Source organism: Ochotona princeps, chromosome 1 (genome assembly GCF_030435755.1).
Source record: "Ochotona princeps isolate mOchPri1 chromosome 1, mOchPri1.hap1, whole genome shotgun sequence".
NCBI classification, from domain to species: Eukaryota; Metazoa; Chordata; class Mammalia; order Lagomorpha; family Ochotonidae; genus Ochotona; species Ochotona princeps.
The window spans coordinates 93,448,197-93,474,574 of record NC_080832.1 but is presented as its reverse complement, the minus strand read 5'-3'; the positions used below and the strand labels follow the sequence as shown (position 1 = coordinate 93,474,574).

At 38.0% G+C, this 26,378-nt stretch overlaps 1 protein-coding gene and 1 non-coding gene across 3 annotated transcripts in view; both read left to right on the top strand.

The window, feature by feature from the left end:
• The window catches only part of ZNF451 (zinc finger protein 451), a 72,129-nt gene extending 46,211 nt beyond the window's left edge, over positions 1–25,918 (top strand). The window contains exons 8-15 of one of the 2 annotated variants that reach the window (XM_004580480.3): positions 5,625–5,778; positions 6,237–6,384; positions 11,887–13,487; positions 15,318–15,458; positions 16,599–16,729; positions 17,740–17,926; positions 23,382–23,447; positions 25,501–25,918. In XM_004580480.3, coding sequence (XP_004580537.2) covers positions 5,625–5,778; positions 6,237–6,384; positions 11,887–13,487; positions 15,318–15,458; positions 16,599–16,729; positions 17,740–17,926; positions 23,382–23,447; positions 25,501–25,547 — 2,475 coding nt within the window. In that variant the 3' untranslated portion in view covers positions 25,548–25,918. Of the gene's footprint in view, positions 1–5,624; positions 5,779–6,236; positions 6,385–11,886; positions 13,488–15,317; positions 15,459–16,598; positions 16,730–17,739; positions 17,927–23,381; positions 23,448–23,677; positions 23,939–25,500 lie in introns of those variants that run through there. The other variant, XM_058661827.1, reaches the window with a different exon arrangement.
• Positions 17,024–17,147, top strand: LOC118758425 (small nucleolar RNA SNORA28). Its single transcript, XR_004995716.2, has one exon. It is a non-coding gene; the product is annotated as a small nucleolar RNA SNORA28 (small nucleolar RNA).
• Positions 25,919–26,378: the final 460 nt, after the last annotated feature.

The following is a 26,378-nucleotide window of genomic DNA, read 5'->3' as shown; positions in this document are numbered from 1 at the left end:
TGTGAATTAACTGATAATTATAACCCTGTTTTTTGGTCTTGTTTTTAAAATTTTACTTTATTTATTTGGAAGTCAGAGTTACAGAGAGAGAAAGAGACAAAGAGAGAATTTTCAGTTTGCTGGTTCACTCCCCAAATGGCTTTTTTTTTCCCCCAACATGGTTTTAATGGCCAGGGTTGGGCCAGGCCGAAGCTTGGAGCTGGGAGCTGCTTCTGGGATGCAGGGACCGTAGTGCAGTTTTCCACTGCTTTTCCAGGCGTATAAATAGGGAGCTGGATCAAAAGTGGAGTAAATGAAACTTGAGAAGACAGTTTGACTTAGATAACAACGTTTAGGATGCAAGACTTAAAGTGATGTCAGAAGACTTACTGAAGAAACAGAATAGGGCTGTTTTTCTATTACCTTAACAAATGGAAGGTAGGCGGAAGCTGAGGAAAAGAGCACAGGAGAACTACATCAGTTCATTCCATAGTTTTTTTTTTTTTTAATTATTTATTATTTAACTTCATTAATTACATTGTATTATGTGACACAGTTACATAGATACTTGGGTTCTCCCACCCCTCCCCAAACCCTCCCACCATGGTGGATTCCTCCACCTTTCCATAGTTGTTTTAAATCCTCAAATGTTCTTTTTTTTTGTTTCTAAGCACTAGCACTCTTTAAAAGCATATTCTCCTTTTCCATTTTTTTCTGTTTTACTTTCTGCTTTTCTTTTACTATTTATATGTTTGAAAGGCTTGGTAACATGAGTGGAAGAAACTGATTTTCCATCTGCTAGTTCACTGCAAATGCGTGCAGCAGCTGGGGCTAATCCAGGCTGAAGCCATCCAAAACTTGAACCCCATCCAAGTCTCCTACGTGGCTAGCAGGAACCCAATTGCTTACACATTCGTATGTTACTTACCACCTTGTATTAACAGAAAACTGAATAGGAAGTTGAGGAACCAGTTTCCCAGAACTCTGTCCAGGTATCTCACCTGGTTGGCAGAGAATTCAAGTACTTGGGCTGTCATTTTCTGCTTTCCCTGGAGCATTAGCAGGAAGCTGGCTCAGAGGCTGAGCAGCAGCAATGTGAAATAGCCTTCCAGTGTGGGATTCTGGCATCATAAGCTGCCACTTAATCCTATGCACCACAGTGTAGGTCCTTCTTTTTACTTTTCTGATAATCATAGATTCTATGCTCTTTGCTTTCTTTGTTGCTTTCTCTCTGCAAACAGTATTATAACTTTGAAGCATAAAGTAGAACAAAATCTTCGGTGCCAGACAGATCTGGATTCCTGGCACTCTATCTATCTATCTATCTATCTATCTATCTATCTATCTATCTATGTAACTATATAAATATATATGTGTGTAAATATATATGTTATATATAAATATATATGTAAATAAATACATATATTTTTTGGATGGCATAGGGATAGATATTTTCCATGTACTGATTCACTCTCCAAAAGCTCTTAATAGTCAGGCCCATGTCAGGCCCTAGCTAGGAGCCCAGCATTCCATGCAGCTCTCCTGGGTGAATGACTGGGACTAGCGCGTTTGGGTCATTACTTGGTGCTTCCCAGCTGCATTAGTAGGAAGCTGAATTGATAGTAGAGTAGCTGAGATCCAGTGTGGTACTGTGATGTGGAATATACTGCTACAGATGCCCCAGGTAGTAGCTTAACCTATTGTACCATAATACCCTACCTGCCCCCAGTTACTTATTAGCTCTATGTTCTTGGCAAGTTACTGACCTATTGGCTTACTTTCTTCATTTTTAAAACAATGCTGTTAAGTTTACATATGAGATTGTTAAAAGAAGATATAATACTTTGTAAAGTACTTTGGGCCTAACCTGGAATAATATTTCTTGGTGTATATGCCCAAAAGACTCTAAAAGAAATTCCTGTGCTGAGGGACACTGCAGCTATATCCAGACCAGAACACAGCTCCCACTCCAGCACCTGCACTCACCAGTGAGAACCCCAACCCATCCAGGGTTTCCCTTTAGCTCCCCAATCAGGCCTGTTCCCAACCATAGATCATGTGTGTGCCCTTAGTTGCTCTGACCCAGCTTGGCATAGTCCCTCACCTGTCTTGGCCTTTGCCTTGGATGCTGCAGCTTGGCCTGACCCAGCCTGCTCCCCAGTCCGGATTGTCACTGGCAGATAATGGAACCTGGTTCTACTCAGTCTTTTCCCATCCCTGGCTCATGTAAACCAGTAGATGAATTGGCTAGCTCAGCATGACCTGTGCTCCAGCCTGATTTCTGTTCTTGCTGGTGAGCTAAGGTTTGCCTGGCCCTGCCCGGTCCATCCCTTTCCATAACCAATCCAGACATTAGCCAACAGTTGGAGCTACTTTGCCCAGCTTGCCTGACCCCCAGGCCTGAACCATGTGATCGTCAGTGAGAGTTATGACCCATTAGGGGATTTTCCCAAGTTCCCCCACTTATCCACTCACAGACCCAGATCTCACACATGCCAGCAGGTTTTAGGCCAGTGCCCTGCATAGCCTTCCGTTTCATCTTGGCCTTGTATGAGCTGATGAATATTGTAGCCTGGGCCGCCCCACACCCTGCTTTAGGATGCACATGCGGGTGCTGCAGCCTGGCCCTGCCCAGACTCTTGTCGGTCCCTTTACCCGTGAGTGAAGACAGGTTTCATGGTCACACCTAGCTCAGCCCATCACCATCCCAACTCTTAAGCTAACCAGCGGGACTTGTATTTCTACAGGTTTGGGACCATATATCCCCCACAGAATCTACTCCTGGATCTGATTCTCTTGCGGGTTGGTTAGTGTGATGGCCCTGCCTAATGTGACCTGTCCCATGATCTGACATTCTGTCAGGTATTAGGATCTAGCCCTGCTAGACAGACCCTGAGTCTTAGCTTTCACATGGACTGGCGTATGGTGGTCAGCATTGTTCGGTGGTAACTAGTCCTACCCAGGACTTACATGCAGGCTGGTGTTTCAGTCTGACCCATTACAAATTGTCTGGTATCTTCCCTCCAAACCACCAGGTCTCAGTACCCTCACTTACCTTCAAGTAAAGTTACCCTGACTTTGGGAGTCCTGCAGAATTGATTCCTCACCAACACACACAGTGGCTTCATTCATGGACATACCCAGGCAGAAATTCCATACCCTCAAGACCCGAAAGGTCGCCACTGGGCAGCCAGCAGGCCAAGCCTGGTGCCAGTTGGAACACTGGCCACCCAAAAGTCCAGGACTTGCTCACAGCCACTGTGGTGGCTGTGGCCAAGGCCCCAAGCATTGAGTCTGACCTGGCTTGGGTACTCCCAGCAGCCACTAGGCTGCTGGAAGCCCTCTGCACCCAGGCCCCAAGGTCAAACTCCATCATAGAATTCTTAAGCACATTTTCCAATCAATGGTGTGCTAACTGGGTGTCTCTTGGCATAACTGTTAAATGTTTGGCATGAATATTACAAAGCCAACCAGTTGGCCTCACTAGCCTCCTGCAAGGCATCAGTAGCTGTGTACTCAGGACTTTAAGGTCCCGAGCAATTTCTCACCTGATACTGACAAGGGTGCAAACAAATCAAGTGGAAGTTTGTGGACTTCTGATTACTTTTGATTTCATGTAGTGCTCAAGAACCAGGCCTATCATGGTAAGGTTTCTTTACCCCACTGTAGCAGGTGCATTCTTGTAAATGGTTTTTTAGCCAGTTGCTTCCTGGGTTCAATGCTACCAGTCAATTTATTACACCATTGCTTTTGTAGAAGTCATGGCATTCTGACTTTCTGTTTACCCCATTTCCTTCTGGAGCCTGATGAACTAGAGGTGGTTTGGTAACAACTGCAAACACAGTTCTAAACTTTGAATTTTAAGTGGAGAAGGTGCTTGAGCATATTTGAAAATTTAGATGGTACAAAATACTTACTTAGACAAATGTATAAAAAAATGAATAGATGGGCTCGGCAGCGTGGCCTAGTGGCTAAGGTCCTTGCCTTGATCCCATATGGCCGCTGGTTCTAATCCCGGCAGCTCCACTTCCTCTCTATCTTTCCTCCTCTCAGTATATCTGACTTTGTAATAAAAAAAAATAAAATAAATCTTTAAAAAAAAATGAATAGATATATGAAACAATATTTGGAGGATGAGACAAAAATTAACTTCAGTAACAAGACAGTTTTAGATTTACCAGAAGTGGAGAAAACAAAATAATTTAAAAGGTGAACAAGGGACTGACGTGATGGCTTAACAGAGTAATCCTCCACCTGTGGTTTTGGCATCAGCTGCATGCTTACGTCCTAGGAAAGCAGCAGAGGATGGTTCCAGTCCTTGGGCCCCTGAACCTGTGTGGGAGATCTGGAGAAAGCTCTTTGCTCCTGGTTTCAGATTGGCTCAGGTCTGGCTGTTGTGGCCTTTTGGGGAGTGAACCAGTGGGTGCAAGATTTATATGTTTCTTTTCTGGAAATATGTGTTGCAATTTTTTTTAAAAGGTGAATTTAAAAAAGAAATAAATATTATAAGAAGCTCACAGGACAACATATCCAGATAGCAAATTTGTGAATCAATGGTCAAACTCAGACAGGGAAATGTGACTTAAAGTGACATTAGGTATCACATTTAGCAGACTGGCCAGAAAAAAAGGAGCTATAATATCTCTTCCTGCCAGGCTTGTTCAGTGCCAGATGGTATGAGTCGATATAGCCTTTTTGAAAAATAGTCAGATCTTTTAATATTCATTCAAGTATATTTTAACCGTAACAGTACATATTCGGAAATACAAGATGATTACTTTTACTAAAGTAGGGTAGTTAGATATATGTATACAACACACATTTTTGTGATGTGTATATGTATACATATATACTGATACATGTAAATATACCCTATAAGTATGGATATATATGGACATATATAGTTTCAAGGCTATCGATGACTGGCATTGCTTGTAGTGGTAGAGGTGAGGAGGGGAACCAATCCAAAAGAATACCTAAAAATGATTAATCAATAGTAATAGATCTACATTATGGAATAGGATGTGTTTATTGAAAATGGATATGAAAATATGAAAAGCATATAGAAAGCAATTGTACTTACTACATACCACAGAAAATAGCCATGATTTGTTTTGAAGAGATGCAAATTTAGTATTTCACACAGGAAATCTTATGGTAGAAAAAAGATATACACAATTCACACGTTAAGAGTTAATACAGAGACACTAAGCACAGTGGGTCAGTGGCTAAATCCTCGCTTTTCATGTGCCAGGATCCCATATGTGGGTTGGTTTGTATCCTGGGTTTTCCATTCCCTTCCAGCTCCCTGCGTGTTACCTGGGAAGGCAATAGAGGAGGCCCAAAGCATTGGGATCCTGCACCTGGCATGGGAGAGCCGGAGGAAGCTCCTGGCTCCTGGCTTTGGATTGGCTTAGCTCTGGCCATTGTGTCCACCTGGGGAAGGAACCAGCATATGGAAGATCTTTTTCCATGTTTCCTTCTCTATGTAATTATGCCTTTCTTTAAAAAATAATGTGTATCTTAAAAAAATAGAAGGTTAATACAGAATATTCCAAATAATGAATAGAAATTTCAGAAGCTAATTTTAAGAGATTAATTGTTGATTTTACTTTTTAATAATACAACTGTGTTATATATTTTAGGGGTCTGCAGATGACGGACATAGCAGCGACCTTCTTCCTCAGGTCATTCAGTGTTTTGCATGTCCAAATTGCTTCCTCCTTTTTAGCAGCAAGGATGAGTGTTTGCAGCATATGTCTGGCAAGAATCACTTCCGTAGGAGTTTTAAGCTGGGTGGTATGTTCATTATCTCTTCTACTGAAAAGTATTAGACTGATTTCATCTTAGTGGACTACCATAGTTTCCAGATTTTTCCTGAAGTTATTTCCTTTCATTTTAACACTATGAAGATGAACAACTTTTTCGTCTCAGTTGTTCTTTCTGTAAAAAACTATTCTCAATATTTATTCGCACCTATAAATAAGGTTTAATGATTTTGTGGCAGACAGACCTAGGAAGAGAACAGTTATTCAAGATAATATTTGTTATATTCCTGATATCTGGGATGCTAAGTGTATCTCTGCATTTAAAACTTTGATCTTACTTTAAGTTATACAGAAGAATTTAAGTCTAGAAAATTACTTTTCTTTAATTTTTATTACATAACTTATTCCACCTGTTGTTGAGAAAGACAAAGAGGAGAGTGTTGTGTCACTCTATCATGAAAAGGCTTTATAAACAATTATCTCTTCCAGATGACAAGGGAATAGCACATCCAATATCTTTTCCATCTTTTGCAAAGAAACTTTTGGTATCGCTGTGCAGAGATGTTCCATTTCAAGTGAAGTGTGTGGCCTGCCACCAGACACTGCGTTCCCATATGGAGCTCACTGCACATTTCAGGTTTGTACAAGTCTAGTCTTGTCTTACAAAGGAGTCCCAGTGAACTATTCATCAGTGGGAAGATTCATCAACTACTCTTCTATTTCATGTTTCTTTTTTATTTTTAAGATTTACTTATTTTTATTACAAAGTCAGATATACAGATAGGAGGAGAGACAGAGAGGAAGATTTTCCATCTGATGATTCACTCCCCAAGTGAGCCACAATGGCCAGTGCTGCGCCGATCCGAAGCCGGGAACCAGGAACCTCTTCTGGGTCTCCCATGCGGGTGCAGGGCTCCAAAGCTTTGGGCTGTCCTCGACTGCTTTACCAGGTCACAAGCAGGGAGCTGGATGGGAAGTGGAGCTGCCGGGATTAGAACCGGCGCCCATATGGGATCCCAGTGCGTTCAAGGTGAGGACTTTAGCCGCTAGGCCACGCCGCCGGGCCCGTGTTTCTTTTCTTTTTTTTTTTTGAAGATTTATTTTTTTTTATCGCTTCTAGTGCTTTTTGCTAATATCAAGTGTAAAGATACTTATTTTTTTTTTTTTTATTGGAAAGTCAAACAGGGAGGACAGAGAAAGATCTTCCGTCTGCTGATTCTTCCTCTCCCCTCCCACTAGTAGCCCCAATGGCTGAAGCTGAGCCAATCTCAAGCCTGGAGCCCAGAGCCTCTTCCAGGTCTCCCACATGGATGTAGGATCCCAACGCCTTGGGCCATCCTTGACTGCTTTCCCAGACTTCAGGCAGGGAACTGAATGGGAAATGGGATCCCAGTACATGCAAGGCGAGGACTTCAGCCACTAGACTACCATGCCAGGCCCTTCCTTTTTTTTTTTTTTTCATTTTTAAACTAAAGTGTTATGTTTAGTTTAACATAACTAAAAGAAATTATGTTCTGCATAGTGACAAAAGTATGGAAAAAGTGGGTATTTTATTCTATTGGAATGTAAAACAAAATAACAGTTGTGTGCTCTAAGAGTTTTTTTTTCTGTGTGTGTTCTGTGATTAAAAAGTGGAGCAGCTGCAGCAGCTTCAGCCGGCACCGATAACAGGATGCTGGCTGTGCAGGTGCTAGCCTCACGTGCTGCTCCACAAGGCTGGCCCAAGGAATGTCTAAAACCTAGGAGTTTTGCACTGAAGTAAATGTTTTTCAAAATTCTTTCTGAAAATTTCTTTCTGAAAATTTGAAACCCCCTTCCGTATGTGCTGTGGCTTGAATATGGTTTGTTCCACAAAGGTTTATGTGCTGGAAGCTTGGTCTCCCAAGTAAAGGTATTGAGAGATGGTAGGAGCTTCAAGATGTGGAATTTAATAAGAGTAATTAGGTAGTGGGGACAAACACCTGTCACATGAGGTTGGGATTGGTCTACTGAAATTAAGTTGGTTACCGTGAGAGTTGGTTGTTAAAAAGGGAGGCCACCCAACATGTTTGGCCTCTTCTGTACAAGTCTCTTCTCCATTCTCACATACTTTTCTGGTGATAACCATCCATTATGTTATAATGTATCTCGTGGCTCATGCCTGCTGGTGGCTGATTGTGAATTTTCCAGCCTTCAGAACCATCAACCAAGTAAATCTTGTTACAAAGTACTCAGCTTTAGGTGTTTTGTCAAGAGCATAGGACAGACTTAGACAGTATGAATATTTTTGACTGTATTTCTCTATAACTTTACATATTTATGTTATTAATTATATCTTTTAGCAAATAGTAGTTTTTAATCTCTCTAAATGCAGTGTATTGATTTTTCTCCCTTTTGTAATTATGCTGTGTCCTTTTGATCAGTCATCTCTTCTTGCGTCAGGAATATATTTTAACTTTCTTTTTTGAATATGTTTCTATCTGATTGAAAAGCAGAGAGATAGTGAACCTGTCTGCTGATTTACTCCACAAATCTCCACACAGTCCAGGCTGCAGCAAGGAGCAAAGAATTCTGTGTGGATCTTGCAGTGGGTGATAGGTACCCATTTGCAAATGCACCTGGGTATGCTTTAGTAGAACTCAAATTGGAAGTGGAGCCGGGACTTTTCATTCAGGCTCTCCCATGTGAGATGCAGGCATCCTGACTGGCTTCTTATCACATGGTCGGTTTACATTTTATGGCGCTTTAATACCACTGTAATTATTATTACTTTTTTTTGGCTTTGTTATTTATCTGAACTACATTAAATTTTTTAAAATTTTAAAAAATTTGTATTTTTATTGGAAAGTCAGATTTATAGAGTGAAGGAGCGACAGAAACTCCCCAACTGGCTGCAATGGCCATAGCTGAGCTGATCTGAAACCAGGAGCCCAGGCGCTTCTTCCTGCTCTCCTGTGGGGTTGCAGGGTCCCAAGGCTTTGGGCTGTCCTTGACTGCCCTCCCAGGCCACAAGCAGGGAGCTGGATGGGAAGTGGGAACACCAGTACACAAACTGAAGTCCTTATGGGATCCTGGTGCATGCAAGGCGAGGACTTTAGTTGCTAGTCTATCACACCAGACTCACTCTCATAAATTTTTAATTAGTGTTTTTAAATAACTGGCATTTGTTTTCTGCCCATTTTTAGCATATTTTCTTAGCTTATTAATTTCTGCTCTTTAAACATTTGTTTATCTGTTTTGATCTTCTTTAGGCGAAAGCTAGCTTTGACTTCTGACCTACTTTTTCAAATGAGCATTTGAAAATATGTTTTCTTTTAAGCACTGCTTTATTTGTATCATAAACATTTTGATAGTTTATATTTTAATCTTCATTCAGTTAAAAACATTTCATCTTTTCCTTCTCTGAACAATTAAACATGGAGTTATATTATTACCTTGCAGTTCTACTCCTAGGAATGTAGCCAAGAGAAATAAAAATGTAGTCCACATAAAGATTTGTACATTTCTTTAGAGCATGCTTTGTATAGCTGAAAATTGGGAACAACTCAAATATCTATCAAGTAGCAAATGAATAACTGAAAAAAAGAATTTTCATAGGAAGGAATTTATTTGGCCATAGAAAAGAATGAAATACTACTGATGGATATACTACAATCCCAGGGAACTTGGAAAACATTCTGTAATCACCACTCACAAAAGTTCTTTATTACATGGTTCTATTTATATGAAATTGTGGAGTAGAGAAGAATACAGAAGCAGAAAATAATTTAGATTCAATGATTACTTCAAGTTGGGAAAGCAGGAGCGGAAAAGATAAAGGGTGTGAGATTTCTTTGTGACAGGAGACACTATTCTGAAATTAGTAGTGCTGAATGCACATACATATATATGCTAAATCCTCAAAATTTAGAGCCCTTAGTGGGTGAATTATGGTTTATGAATTGTATCTCAGTGAAGTTGTTTAATGTGAATTATAAAAAAATTCGTTTTCATTTTGGCTTCTTATTTCAGGTTCAGATTTGTTAGGAATGCATTGTTCAACCTTTGAAGTTTTTTGGATTTTATGTTTAGGGATTTAATTTCTTTCCTTTTTTTTTTTCCATTAGAAACTCAGATATATAGAGGAGGAGAGACAGAAAGGAAGACCTTCCATCTATTGATTCACTCCCCAAGCAGCTGCAACAGCCAGAGCTGAGCCCATCAAAAGCCGGGAGCCAGGAGCCTGGAACCTCTTCTGGGTCTCCCACGTGGGTGCAGGGTCCCAAGGCTTTGAGCCGTCCTTGACTGCTTTCCCAGGCCACAGGCAGGGAACTGGATGGGAAACAGGGCTGCCAGAATTAGAACTGGAGCCCATATGTGATGCTGGTGTGTGCAAGGTGAGGACTTTAGCCTCTAGGCTGCTGCGCTGGGACCAAGACTTGATTTCTAAACATTTAGGGGCTTTTATTATTTCACCTATAATTCTGTTACAATTAGAGGTTGTACTTTGTATAATTTTCCTCGTTTAAAATCTATGTCGAATGTTAGCAAGTCTTTTCTCTTTCGAGATTAATGATGAAGGGAGGACAATTGGAGTACCATTATTCCATTTTCTTTTCCCTAGAGAAGTTAATTTTTGTAATACTAGTTGTCTTATTGAGCCTAGTTCTTTAGTTAATCAGTTGAAACCTAGATACTGGGGAGCCAGGGCTGTGATGCATTGAGTCAATCCACCATCGACAGTGCCATTATTCCATATGATGCTTGTTCAAATCCCAGCTGCTCCACTTTTGAGTCACCTTGCTAATGTGCCTAGGAGAGCTGTGTGTGATGGACCAAGTCCAATGTGGGAGACCCAGAAGAAGGTCCTGGCTTCTGGCTTTGGCGTGACTCAGCCCTTGCTGTTGCAGCCATTTGGGGAATGACCCGCCAGATGGAAGTTATCTCTCTTTCTTTCTCTCTCTCCTTCTCCCTCTCCTTTTCTGTGATTTTTTCAAATGAAATAGCTATGTCTTTAAAAAAATATTTGGGGCTGCTGCAGTGAAGTATCAAACCTCACTGGCGTGGGCATCCCATATGGACACCAGTTCATATTTGTGTTTCTGCTTGTGCTCTTGGAAAGTAGTGGAGAATGGCTCCAGTGTTTGGGCCCCTGCATGCATGTAGAAAATAGGGGAGGAAGGTCCTGGCTCCTGGCTTCACATCTGCTCAGCTCAGCTCTGGCTGGTGGGGTCATTTGGCGAATGCACCATCAGATGGAAGACCTTTTTCCCTGCCTCTCTGTAAAATCTGCCTTTCAAATAAAAATAAAATAAACTTTTTTTTAAAAATTGGTGGTGCATGGTATGTTAGTGCTTTTATTTGACCGGGATGATACTCTGCTGTCTCTGCCCTCAGACCAGAGAGGGTCTACCCAATAAGTAGTTGGACTTGACTGGACTATAAGATGTTGGCCTCTATGCTTGGCATATACTTGCAAAGAGGGGATTTCAACTGAACTTGAACTGTGGTTATGCAACAAGGTGGAGGAACCCACCATGGGGGGAGGGTGGGGGGAGAATCCCAGATTCTGTGTAATTACAACACAATGTAACTAATGAATAAATTTAACTAAAAAAAAAAATTGGGGGTTCAGGCATTTGGCCTACTGATTGAAGCACCCACATCAGAGTGTCGTTTGGGTTTCAGTTGCCCTCTCTACTTCCAGTTCCAGCTGCTAGCTAATGGACACTGTTAGGCAGCCTGTGATGACTCGGATGCTTGGGTTTCTGACACCGTGTGGAAAACCTAAATTAAGTGCACAACTCCTGGTTTCTGCCTGGCAGGCATTTAGGGCGAGGACCATGATGTTCTTCCTTATACTTAGTTACTTTGGAGAGTCTAGTAATTTACTTAACTGACATTGCATTTAACACATTTTAATTTTTGAAAGTTTGCTGGAATTTTTTATCTTCTAATTGAACTTTTACCCTTTAAATGGGAGTATAAATAGACAAACTATAGATAATACTGAGGTATCTTGATGTGATAAATAGCATTACATTTTCTATATCTTTATTGAAAACTATCTTTTAGTGCTTATTTATGTTTTGCTTATTTTTAAATTCCTGCAGTAAAAAGCAGAGGTAGTATATTCAGAAAATACTTACAAAAAGTGTCTGTTTGTTTTTATCCAATTCAGAGTTCGTTGTCGAAATGCTGGTCCTGTTGCTGTAGCTGAGAAGAGTATTACCCAAGTTGCAGAAAAATTCATATTAAGAGGTTATTGTCCAAATTGCAATCAAGCCTTTGTGGATGAAAGGAGTACCCAAGCTCATAAGGAGAATTCAGGACACAAAATCCGAACCATTAACTCAATGGAAGAATCGCTATTACTTTATTGCCACAGTAGTGAAGGGAGCAAACCTCCTTCTGACTTGGATTCATTGTTAGATAAACCAAAATTTACATCACTTAAGAGAACTATGTCCATTAAAGCATCTGGCTCAGAAGACTATAGCAGTAATATTCCGAAAAAGAAGATGAATTTAGAAGATAAAAACCCTGAAAGTGTGGTTTGTACCCAGAAACAGAAACTAATGGTTAAAACCTGGTTTTGTGAATGTAACCAACGATTCCCAAGTGAAGATGCAGTGGAAAAGCATGTTTTCTTGGCAAACACTATGTGTTACAAATGTGTGGTCTGTGGAAAGGTATGTGAAGATTCAGGGGTCATCCGCTTACACATGAGCCGGATTCATGGAGGGGCTCATTTAAATAATTTTCTTTTCTGGTGTAGGACATGCAAGACAGAGATAATAAAAAAAGATGCTATCATGGCTCATGTGACTGAATTTCACAATGGACACAGATATTTTTATGAGACGGAAGATGAAACATTGCCATCTTGCTCTGTTGTACCAGTGAATAATTGGACTGATAACAAGCCTTCTTCAACTATTACTATTATTGATCATTCCCCAGCAAACAGTCCTCCTAAGGGCAAATGGCAGTGCCGAATTTGTGAAGATATGTTTGATTCCCAAGAATGCGCTAGAGAGCACTGCATGTCTTTGTCAAGTCACCAGTTTCACAGATACAGCTGTGCCCACTGCAGAAAGACTTTTCATAAGATAGAAACATTGTATCGACATTGCCAAGATGAACATGACAGTGAGATAAAGATTAAATACTTCTGTGGGCTTTGTGATCTGGTCTTTAATGTGGAAGAAGCTTTTTTGAAACACTATAAAGAGCACCATGGCATAGATTATATGTTTGTGTCAGAAAAAACTGAAACTTCAATTAAGACTGAGGAGGATTTCCCAGTAGTAGAGACCAGTAATTTGTTAACCTGTGGTTGCCGAGAGAGTTACATCTGTAAAGTCAACAGAAAGGAAGATTATAGTAGGTGTCTCCAGATCATGCTGGATAAAGGCAAACTGTGGTTTCGCTGCAATTTGTGTCCGGCAACAGCTCAGAACTTAGGCAACATGAATACTCACATCCAGCAAGTCCATGGAAAAGAAAATGATGATGGAGAGGAACAGCAGTACATGATCAAATGTGGCACCTGCACCAAAGCATTCCGTGATCCTGAGAGTGCTCAGCAGCACTTCCATGGAAAGCATTGCTTCTCACAGAAACCCAGTGTGTCTCAGTTTGGATCTGAAAAAGCAAGCCTGTATAAGTTTACTGCCAATACCTTGCGTCCAGACGAAAAATTGAAACAAGCTGTTAGCTATCCAAAAAATTCAGACATGGAGAAAGGACCTGAAAATGACCTAAGCTGTCAGAATATAGGTATGGCTTTACAACTCTGCTAACTTCACTTTCTAATATAGAAATTGACATACAGTAAACCTGTTTTTGTGATAGTGATTCAGTTTTGAAGCAAGAAACATCAGAGGATGATACATTGTACTTTTTAGGGATGTATAATCCTACTGCTTCATCTATGAAACTTAAGGGAACATAGTATATGTTTATTTTACATAGTGTATTTTAGAGAAATCTCTTTTACAAAAGGAGACTTTACGAGATGAAGGAAGGTGATAATTTTCCTGAAAGTCAGATTTGAAGCCTGTTCTGGTTCTTATCATCATTTAGTTTTTTTCTGGAGATCTTATAGTGTTTAGATATGTTTTAAAATTATTGAAGTATGTAGATATAAAAAGATATATCAGGTGAAATCTTTTTGTTTGTATTTGGTCTTGCTCTTTACATGACAATGGCAGTTTCAACATTTATATATATTTCTGTTGTGATTTATGTGAAAACAAAGATTTAAAAAAATACAGTTAAAAATACCAATTAAAAGTAGAGTTTAAAAGCACAGTAGTAAGAAATCCCTGGGAAAATAAATTTTGAAGCCTCTTGTATGTACTTTGGATTTTCCTTCTTCCATGTCATGTCATTAATAAATCTAGAAAAGTATAATGTTTTAACTTTGTTTAGAAATCTGATTTTTTTTTTGGCTTTAAACTGTAATTTTCAGTCTGGATTCTTTTAAATAAAATTTGTGTTATACAATGTAGAGTGGATGTTAATATATAAAGGTTTTGGCCAGTAATATATAGAATATATAAATTTTTTGGTCAATAATTATGAAACACTGCATTTTTGTAACCTAGCTATATAGCACTTCTAGATTGCAGCATCACCCTTAATCAGAGTATGTTTTCAGTGAGAAGGATTAAATTAGGTTTGACTCCAAACAGTGATCACACCATTTTATGATCTTTCATGCATTTCTTCTGAGTACTTTTGGAAATTTACATTAAACTCTGTTTAACAGAAAATAATTGGTTTCTGTAAGTCTAGAATTGCTTAGCACTTGAAGAGATGTGCGGTGGTTGGAAGTGAGAGAGGATGACAAGAGTATATTTGAAAGAACTATTCATTTTTTAAACACCTGAACCTTTCAAGGTTTGCACTATTCTGGAAACTTGGAGGTTATGTCAAGGTGGAAATTTATGAAACAAAGCGAAGGGGGGAGGAAGAGTTGGAGAATGAGAGAAGATGATTGGAAACCTTGAGAGAATTTAGAAGAATGTTTATGGTGGCAGATACTACTGTGCTGCTGGCACCTATTTCTAGCTCTACTTCATAAAGTAAACATACAGTAAACCTGTTTTTGTGATGGTGATTCAATTTTGAACAGTGTTGCAGGTTGTATTTCTACTCTCTTAAATGTGAATCTACAGAATCAGTTAAATAATAAGTCAGCCAACATTGGGAAAAGAACTAAATTATGGTAACATGTTCTTAATGGACAGCACTGGAATTTTGCATTGATGGATCATGCAAGATTTTGGTTAATTCCCTTTAAGGATTGATCTTCTAGTTCTTAGAGTACATTAATTTTTAAGAATTTCCTTTTATAAACGTTTAAAAAAACTTAAGCATCAGTGGCAGATATTTATAAAAAGGATATAAAATTCTCAAGTGCAGCATCATTCAAGTAAAAACTGTCACCTACAGGTGCAGGTTTAACGAAAAGGTTTAAATTAACATGAGTAACTTGTATGATTAATAGTTTTTACTTATTTAGCTAGTATCTTTTGGACTTGAAAATTAGAATGTTTGTAGCAAACTCTTACTGAATTCATATTACTGTTTCTTTTTTCTCAGAGGAAGAAATTGAGCTTCCAGATTTGGATTACCTACGAACCATGACTCATATTGTCTTTGTAGATTTTGATAACTGGTCAAACTTTTTTGGTCATCTGCCAGGGCATCTTAACCAAGGAACATTTATTTGGGGCTTTCAAGGTATGAATAGTAAGAAAACCCATTTTCCCTTTACACTTTGAGTAAAATTCACTCTAAAAGGATCCTTTTGAATTTTCCTTAATAGAACATAAGGACATAATTAGAATATTTCGACTTGCAATGTAGTTATTTTTATGGAATATTCCCTATGATAAACATTAGCTCTATTTGGTGACCCAACTTTCGTGTGTCTTAAGCTGCTGCATGCCATGCTAGCAAGTCCCAGCTGCTCTGTATGTGATCCAGTTCCCTGCTGATGTGCCTGGGAAAGCAGCAGAAGATGACCCTAATACTTGGAACCCTGCCACCCATGTGGAAAACCTGAATGGAGTTCCAGGTTCCTGACTTTGGCCTGATCCACCGCTGGCAATGCAGCCTTTTGGGAGTGAACCAGTGGGTGGAAGATACCTTGTCTTTCCCTCCTCTATAGCTCTTTCAGATAGGTGGGTGGTGGGTGGGTGGGCAGATAGATTGATACTAATATGGATACTGTTAATTATTTTCTCGATTCAGAAGTAGAAAGAAGTAAACAGCAGTGTTAGATTTCAACTTTTGACTTCTTAGTCTCGGGACTGTTAGTATTTTCAACTTGCCACAGCTACTTCTGCAGTTCATCCTTCTTGTTTCTAAGAATGTGACTTCATTTCGTTTCAGTCTTTACAAGCCATTGATTTATCAATTTAGTATGGGAGAATCTATTACAATTCATGTGTGACAGGCAATAAAATGTATAGAGGAAGGATGGAATTGAAGACAGAAGTATATTGATACCTAAGAGTAGTTATTGTCGTGTTTTAAGTGTGGCTTTGTCAACTGCCTGTCATTTCTGTTGACAGAACAGCTAATGTTTGCATTCAAGTACAATGATAACATTCAAGATATTCCACCCAAACTTGTTCACTCTCTCGTTATGATTTTACCTTGCATCCCTGTGAGTTTTCAGATGAGTAGGCAGAGTCAGGGAACCTGATCTTAGATTTTAAAGCAGCAAGATGGTGATGACTTGCTAAGACCCAATTCTCCTATGTTTTAATCTAACACCTTCCCTCTAGAAAGATGCTTTTTAGCTTATGTTTTTACTCGATGTGGTCTTTTATTGTACTGTTTTACTGTCATTTAAACCTTTTTAAAAATGTACAGGAGGCAACACCAATTGGAAGCCACCACTCAACTGCAAAATTTATAATTACCTAAACAGAATTGGGTGCTTCTTCCTTCATCCTCGCTGTAGTAAAAGAAAAGACGCTGCTGATTTTGCCATATGTATGCATGTGAGTCATTTTTCTCAGAATCTAATGGGGACCTGGGGTGACTTCCTTGGATTTTTTTCCACTTGAATTATAATGATGACGTGTAGATTATTGTTTAGTCATGTGATTTGTAATAAAACGTAATGTCTCAGTAATCTCTTGGTAATTGCTCTAAGGGCATTGACCCATAGTGCTTTGTCCCGAATTTTTAGCAGTCCTTCCAATATACATAATATACTGTCAATTATTTTAGGAAGAAAGTACTGTGCTGATTGTGTATAAGGCTGTTTTCATTTAATATCTCTGAAAAATTGCAAGCAACACTCTGTGGCAGACTGTCAATCATCTGACACAATTTGCGCTTGCAATAGCAAGGAAGTCTAACCTATTCCGGTGTGCACTCTGCTGTGAGGCCGACCGTTATTCAGCCTTAAACAGTGTACCAAAAAAAAAAAAAAAATCTCTGAAATTTAGAGAAGCCTTCGTAGTCACTGTTGACCTAGGTAACATTTATGTTTACTTCTGTCTCTGCCAGTCACTTAGAGAAACTGCCAGCCTCAAATGTCTTCTGAACTCAGCTCTCAGAGAGCTTGTGTTGTCACACTGTATTCTGCCAACTTATTGACTGCTGTTCATGATGTAAATCACAAGAGATTCCTCATCCTAACATGCGAATCAAGATTGAAATATGCAAATTACCTTTCTTACCTTTTCTCTATGCATGTTTATTTCTTAGTTGCATTCAACTTTGGCTTACCAGTTTTATATGGGGTCCCTCCTATTGAAATTATGTTTTGGTGTTTTCTTTTTTTCACATGAAGTAGTTTATCTTATAACTGATAGCTTCTTGCATCTAATTAAATGTGGCATATTTCATTAATGAAGGAGATCCATATCCATATCTTACATATCCATATATTAAACTCTGTGGGAACAAGGAACTTTACCTTCCTAGGTATGTGTTCATTGTGAAATAAATCTAAGTAGTATTAGACCCTCACTGACTTCTTACCAACTTTGTTCCAATTTAGGCTGGTCGTCTAGATGAACAACTACCCAAGCAGATTCCTTTCACCATCCTCTCGGGAGATCAAGGGTTTCTGGAGCTAGAGAATCAATTTAAGAAGACTCAGAGGCCAGCTCATATACTCAACCCTCACCACCTAGAGGGAGATATGATGTGTGCCCTGTTAAATAGCATATCCGATACCACCAAAGGTATGCAGCTGCAGCCCGAGTGCAAACCAGCCAAGAGGAGGAGACTTCACTGCTGAGAAAGACCAATAAACTGCTGTCCACCAGTGCACTGTTGCCTGCTCACATCCTTCTGTCTTGTCTTTTCCTTATCGCACTTTCATTCTTTAGTGTTTTACAGGAAATTGTTTTAAGGCATAAAGTTCTGAAGATTCTAAAAAAATCTATTAGAGAAATATTTATTAGCATGTGAAAAATTTGATTTTGAGGGATTGAAATACATACTACAATTCAAATATTCAGTAGTTTTTGAAATTCCATTAGTTTTTGGCAAGCAAAGTTTTTTAGGTGGACCCTATAATTAATAAATAATATAATAATACCCCCCAAAAGAAAAATCATCTAAGATATTGACAAACAATAAAATTCTGCTAAGATTTTGGATCCTCTGGAGGAGCTTTGGAGCATTGCGTAATTCCTGTCTTACTGTTGGGACTGACACTCTGTTTTCTACTTTGTAGACTTGTTGAGTGAAAGGAATGTTGTCCAATTTCGCTTACCAATGTTTAAGAAAGGATATAATTCCAAAGATTCAGAAATTTTTGCTTTTTATTTCTCAATTAGAGGTGTTTGAGTAGAAGAGAATATAAGAAGCTAATTTAAAAAAAGTAATAATTTGAAAACAAAAAAGAATAGAAAAAATTGATAAATTACTTCACTGGAACATACTGGCTACTTTTGACATTTTTTTCCATTTGCCTTTTATTTTTCCAATTATGCTTGTTCCATGTCAACTTTTTCTTTCTGTACATGTAGAACCATATTTGGATGGAAAGCCCATTATGGAAAATTTTGCTGTAATTGTTAATTAACAATGGATCAATTACCAAGTAACCTAGTAGCCCAGTTGTACTCTTTAATGTTCAAAATTTTATATAAAGGAAATGAGTCTTTCATGATTATATATACCATGTTTTAATATTGAATGTTCTAGTTTTTTTAAGATTTATTTATTTTTTATTGCAAAGTAAGATATATAGAGAAGAGGAAAGACAGTGAAGAAGATCTTCCATTCGTTCATTCACTCGCCAAGTGGCCACAATTAATAGCTGGAGCTGAGTCAATCTCAAGCTTGGAGCCCACAGTCTCTTCTGGGTCTCCCACGCGGGTGCAGGCACAGGGTCCCAAGCCTTTGGGCTGTCCTCAACTGCTTTCCCAGGCCACAAGCAGGGAGCTGGATGGGAAGTGAGATTGCTGGGATTAGAACTGGTGCCCATATGGGATCCTGGCATGTGCAAGGCGAGGACTTTAACCGCTAGGCCACGCCGGACTCCAACTAGCTTTTTTTTAAAATCTTGAACTTTTAAAAAATATTTCCCCCTCTTTTTTTTTTTCCAGTTCCTTTCCCAAACCTTGACATCTGTGTAATATCCTATAAAATAGTTTGTTTTAGCTTTCCCGCAAAGATTCAACATCCTTTTCCTCCTTCTATGCTGTAGTTTTCAGAAACAGTTGCAAGTTATACTGTGAAACCTGTTGTGGTTTTGCATCTATTTCAACTTGGTTTATAAAAAGAGCTGTATATGAGTATGTCTGCATAGAAATATATTAGGGTTAGAAATAAAATACAGGCTATTGACAATTACTGGTAAACCATTCTGAATGCCTCTCGGGCTCTAGGTTTGTGTATATGTGTATAAATCATTACCATTCAGTATTCATAAGAACTTATTGATATTTGGAGGCATGTGTGTTCTTTATGTTCAATTTTTGTGAAATACAGAGATCGTGGAATGCATGGAGAAGGGCATGCTCTTTTGTCAAATACTAACTTCGCTGCTTCCTAATAGTGTGATTACAGACAGGCAAGTTTTGTGAACCTCCTTTTTATTTATATATCTAAGATTATAAGGATTATTGGTGTGTGTTAAGTGTGTGTCTGAAATATCAGAGAAAATTAGTGGCCGCCTATTTATTACTATAAAAACTAAATGTGGGGCCCAGAGCAGTAGCTTAAAGGCTGAAATCCTCACCTCGCAAGTGCCAGGAGCCCATAGGGGCGCCGGTTCTAATCCCAGCTGCCTGGTTCCCCTCCAACTCCCTGCTTGTGGCTTGGGAAGGCAGTGGAGGATAGCCCAAAGCTTTGGGACTCTGCACCCATGTGGGAGACCAGGAAGAAACTCCTGGCTTCAGGTCGGCTCAGCTCTGGCCATTGTGGCCACTGGGGAGTGAATCTGTAGACAGAAGATCTTCCTCTCAGTCTCTCCTTCTCTCTGTACATCTGACTTTACAATAAAAAATAATAAGTCTTTAAAAACAAGTAAATGTGATTCTTAGCCTTTACTTTCTTTTTATTGTAACACATAAAATTAAAACAAAGTGGCCAAAAAGGTATATAGTATTTAGGTCAAGGTTTTTATTTTTTTAACTGATTTAAGATTCCTGTATAATGGTTTTATAACTCTGAATTTCAAAGTTGTACTTATTTGTAGTATGTTTAGATGTAGTTATTTACTGAGGACACTTTAAATATTAATTTTTACTGGAAAGTCAGATATACAGAGAGGGAAAGAGACAGGGAGAAAGATCTTCTGTCCACTGTTTCACTCGCCAAGTGCTTGCAACAGCCTGGAGTTGCACCAATTTGAAGCCTGAGCCCGGAGCTTCCTCCAGATCTCCCACACGGGTGCAGGGTCCCAAGGCTTTGGGCCATCCTCGACTGCTTTCCCAGGCCACAAGCGGGGAGCTGGATCAGTAGCACAGCTTCTGGCACCTGATGTCACCTATATGGTCTCAGCGACAACCTCAGCCACTAGGCCACTGTGTGAGGCCCCCAACTTTTTTCTTTATGGAAGACTTAAACACAATAAATTGCCTTATTTGGTACTCAGATTGTATTTCTCAGTGTTCACTAGTGATTTTCATTAGGCAGTTAGTTAATTTTGACTGCCACACAAATGTCAGGATAATCCCTTCTGTGTAACTGAGCACAGTGTTGCTTCTATAAGATTTCACAACCAGTTTCTGAAGGCAGTGTGATTTTTAGGTGGGGGATTAGTGGATTTCTGTGAGCTTTGATGGAAGTTTTGTGTGCCTTCTGTATTTCCTAAGATAAACATGTATGTACAATATTACATACAAAGGTACTTCAAAAAGTTTAGAAGAATGGAATGAACATTTTCCGCAGAGTTTTTGAAGACCTCATGCAGTTTCAGGGGATTAGTGATCTTGTGTTCCTAGTTGCTTCACAACTAACAAAACTTACCTTCAGTATATATCAAGTTTGTCTTGAAAATAGCATACAGTGACAAGTTCTGTCATATTTATTGTTATTACATAGGAGGTCTGCTTTTTTTTTTTTTTTTTTGGTTTTCAAGTTTTAAAAATTTCCACAGAACATAAGAGAATTTTACAGGTTTGAATATTTTACTATGTTTAATGCTTAGAATTGATCTTTATCAGAACCAGAAATTAGTTGTTAGACTAGAAGTTTCTACATAAGCCAGAAGAATCTTTTGAATAGCATCATGAAAATCAATGAGGAACTTTATATGTGGAGGTTCCCCCCCCCTTTTTTTTTAGTTAATTGTAAGTCTTTTAGGAGATACTAAGTAAAAATGGATGTATTTGAAATTGCTGGTTTCATTTATCCAGCATCTGCTCATCTGGCCTTAAGGCATTGCTTTTTGTTTGATGGGAAAGGAATGGTGAGTACCTTCCTGCTGATCCTTATTTAATTCTTTGACTTGGTTAGTTACTCTTTGTAGCAAGGAAAGCATTTAGAGTCATTTGCAGATTTGGTTGTAACAAGAAGTCTGTCCCTTTCCTTTCGCCGTAGTATGAGGGTTACTGCAGAAATATTTTGTTTATACACACACACACACATACATATATATAGCACATATATATTATAAAAATTTATATATTTAGATATCATTTAAAATTTTTATATATAGTTTATAATTTATAGAACAAAATATGTGTAACAACACACACTTGTTTGTATATATATATACACACACACACACACATACACACACGCTTTTAGAGACTTAAAATGTTTGTTAGCCTTTCCTTTTTATTTCAACACTTTAGATTTATTTTATTTGCTTGAAAATTACTGTTAGAGAAAGATAAAGAAACACAGAGGTCTTCTGTCTACTGGTTCACTCACCAAGTGGGAAATGTTCAGGTTCAGGGACATAAGCACTTGGGCCATCTTTCATTTCTTTGCCATCTGCCTTAACAGGGAGCTGTATTAAAATGCAGTAGCCAGCATGGAAACTGGGGACCAGGTATGATGACAGGTATTGCAGATAGTGGCTTAACCTACTATGACTTAATGAAAAGTCCCACCTGTCCTTTAAAAAAAAAAGATGTATTATGTTATTCTTGAAAAATAATCATAGAGTGGCCCTCAGGGGAGGCAGGGAGAGAAAGAGGTTGATTTATCTTCCATTTGCTCGTCTACTCCCTGAAGAGCTGCAGTCAATCAGGGTTGGGCCAGGCTGAAGCCAGGAGCCTGGAGTTCCACTGGTCTCCATGTGGATGGCCATCTTCTGTTGTTCTCGCAGATGCATTAGTGAGCTGGGTGGGGAGAGGAGCAGCCTGCACTCAGACTGGCACTCCGATGGTGATACATGCCTCACAGGCAGTAGTTGTACCCACTGTTCACAGTACTAGCCTGTCAGAGCATCCTGGCTTAGTCCTCAGACCCTCTTATCCTTTGTCACTTTTATTTTATATAGTACTCATTCTCACTTTAAGAATTACCAAAGGGCTTGGATCCTTTTTAGTAATCCTGTGTCATTGTCCCAGACCCTTAAATATGAATTCTTAAAGTAGCATGCAGAAATGTGCTTTTCTTAGGATCATTTATTTCATGATTAAAATGATATGTAAGTCTTTTGGTGCAAAAACTTTGAGATCTTGCATGTGAGGGAACTTCAAAAGGTTCATAAAAGTATTTATTACAAAAAATTGCATAGATTTCAAAAGGTTATTGCACTAAAATAGACTTACTTTATCCATGAACTTTTTGAAATATCCCTGGATATTTCAGTACTTACCTATTTATCTAGTTACACATGTATCCATTTAATTATAGTTAAGATGATTAACCAAGCATTAGGTCATTGATAGTTCCATGATGGAAATTTTAGTGAATTACAGTGCCTGCTCAGTCATGTCATTTGTGAAGGCTTGTCTCATTGCAAAGCATAAAAGATAGGCAAGTGACTTTGTGCCATGCTAAGGTATTCTCAATTAAAACCTATGATGCTGTTTATATGGATGAATGAATGGTTTTCAGAATACAAGAGAATTTTATTGTTTGGTAAGCATTTTTAAAAACTTTGGAAAAATTGTATCCTAATGAATTTTAGCTAGTATGAGAGAAGTCATTCAAATATTTGATAATGTATAAATTATGGAAAAAAATAAGTTAACACATTTGTATTTCTTGATTCTTTTCTTACAGAATGTGACAGTGATGATAATGTGGATACAAAAGATACTTCAGTAGAAGAATTTAGATCCACTGAAGGTAGCCGAATAGTTAATCCTTTTCCTGTTTATATCTGTATGCCATTTTTCCCCTCTTGTTTAATGAATTGCTTGTGTTTTTCTTTTAAATAAAAACGATTCTGGGGTAAAGATTAGTTTAGAAGACTTAGATGGGGGGGTCTACTATCTGATTATTGTTATATGTTGGATTTTGGAACAAAGGTTCTCTTTTGTCTTAAGTATTTGTCTGCTTTTGCTTTCACCTTACAGTGGCAAGATGAAGTGGCAAACAATATGGGCCCTCTGCCCAGTTGGCTGTCCATTTCCCTGGGTTGTGTGACTTTGGATTCAACTAACCACTGATCCAAAAATATTCAGAGAAAGAGTATTGCTTCTGTACATAGCATGTGCAGACTTTATTCCTCATCATTATTCCATAAACAGTACACTATAACTACTGTTTACATTGTTTTATGTATTATAAGCAATTTAGAAATGTAGTTATATGGGAGGATATACCTAGGTTTCAGGCAGTTCATATAGCATTTTCTATAATGAACCTGTGGAATTTGATATCTTGGGGAAGTTATTGAACACATCTTCTTCCATAGATCCTTTCAAATGATTTTCAGCCAAAATTTCCATAGTACTGGGCTAGGAGTTTAATTAGTTTATTTAAACAATTTTTTGAGTGATATTAACAGTACAGAAAAGATATACAGTAGGATTCTGAAGGCTTATACTGCCCAAATTAGCTGATTTTTTCTTTTGTGTACTTAGATTTGCTAAACTACTGATGAATTTTTCATTTTGCTTATTTTAAACTCTAGCACTTTTTTGGATCAACTTCCATCTCTATTGATATTCTCACAGTCTGTTTTGTTCATACGTTGTTTTTGGGGTTTCGTTTATTTCTTCATCTAAGGCTTTCTGTAGACTGTAGAAAGTTAAAGTGCCCCACTTCTTACCTAGCTCCCTGCTTGTGGCCTGGGAAAGCAGTCGAGGACGGCCCAAGGCCTTGGGGACCCTGCACCCTCATGTGAGACCCAGAAGAGACTCCTAGCTTCATATCGGCTCAGCTCTAGCTGTTGTGGCCACTTGGGGAGTGAGTCATAGGATAGAAGATCTTCCTCTCTGTCTCTCTTTCTCTCTGTATATCTGACTTCCCAATAAAAAAATTAATAAAAAATAAAAGAAGTAATTATGCCATGAGTATTCTAATGTATCAGCCAATTTCATGAGTTCTAATGTTATAAATAAGAATTGCTGTTGATCTACAGCATGACTGATCCCTGAAATAATTGAATCTTTCTTGCTTTACCTAAGATAATAAATATGTACTCGGATTTTATTGTGAATTTATTTTACATCTTTCTGATGAGTAATGTTTGTTGGGCATTTTAAATGTATTTTTGAAAACCTTTTTTAATTGCTTGACATTTCTCTATTGGATTATCTTTTATCGATTTTTAATTCTACTCTTCTGGTTTTTAGCATTCCTAGGGAGGAGATGGAGAAACGCTTATAAGCCCAGTAATGCTTTGCCAGTTATTATATTCCTATTCATTATTTGCTGAATGAGCTGTATAGGTATATATACAGATTGTTTGTACTTGCTTCTCAGAGTACATTATATAGCCATGTTTCACACTGTCTTAGATGCTAAGAAAGTTTAAAATAAAACGTTTTCCAGCTGATTGAGATATAATTAACCAAACATTAAATTTTTAATAATTTAACATTTTGTCATTTCAGGATGTTGCCTTTCTATTTCTGCTTAATTTTAAGTGCATTACCTTAAGTCTTTTAGGAAATAAGTGACACAAACTTTAAAATGTTGGAACAAGTGATTTACCTTTCAGTCATTAAAAAGTTTGTGGACATTGTGCATTCCTCAATGGAAATTTCTTAGATGTTCCTTATCACTCAAGTTCATAAATATTTAAAGTTAATTTGAAATCATATGCAGATTCTTATATTTCAAAATACTCATTTAATATTGGAGATTTGATTTCCCTTTCCTCTTTGATGGGTTAAATGTAGTTGTTGAAAGCAAATACTGATTAATTTTTGACACTAATTTTTTTATGCAGATGTGGAATTAGAAGAAGCTATTAGAAGAAGCCTTGAGGAAATGTAATGACAGAAGTTACTGCTCAACATCAAGTGGCCTTGAGGAGACTCAGGATAATGAATTCTTATTTTCTAAAAGAGACCAGAAACCTAGTATAAGTGTATTCAAAACAATGTTTTTTTGCTTCATATGTTCAAAACTTTATATTTGTTTTATATTTTGCTATTTGTGTGAAGATGTGTCGTAAGAAGAGAATACATGTAAATGCAAATATAAATCATGCTTTTCAATATCACAGTTTCCAATTTAGCTTTCTGGTCATATTTAGGTTAAAGAAATTTAAGGAAACAAAAAAAGGACCATTTCTGACTATTGCTTTTGTTTCCCAAATAGCATTGACTTTTTAATTTTATTTGTACTGTACAGACTATTCTAGTTTATTTAGTTTATTTTTAGGAGTGATAATATAAATAAAGATACCTATAGTTCACATTTTTCTGTAAGTTCTTACGGAATTAGAATATATAATAACTTTGAAATCTTTACTGTAAGAAAGTGAGGGAACTTGGTTATGGAGAGAGATTAAAATTTTTGCCAGTAATAATGTTTGTACCATGCAGGTGTATATTCTTGCTGTAATTCAGGCAACACATTACTGAAATAAAACACACCAAATTTGTTCAAAGTAATTAAAAATAAAACCTTTACCAATCCCTTTATCTGTTTAGACTTATATGTGACTTTTACAATCTTTTTAAAGTGATGCCAAAATATTTGCATAAAGTTAAATTTTAATAACAGTCCTTTTATGTATATTTTATGTTTTTGAAAAATAGTTCTGGAATGGATGTTTGGTTCAGCAGTGAAGATGCTTCTGGAGTGCGTGGGCTTAAGTCC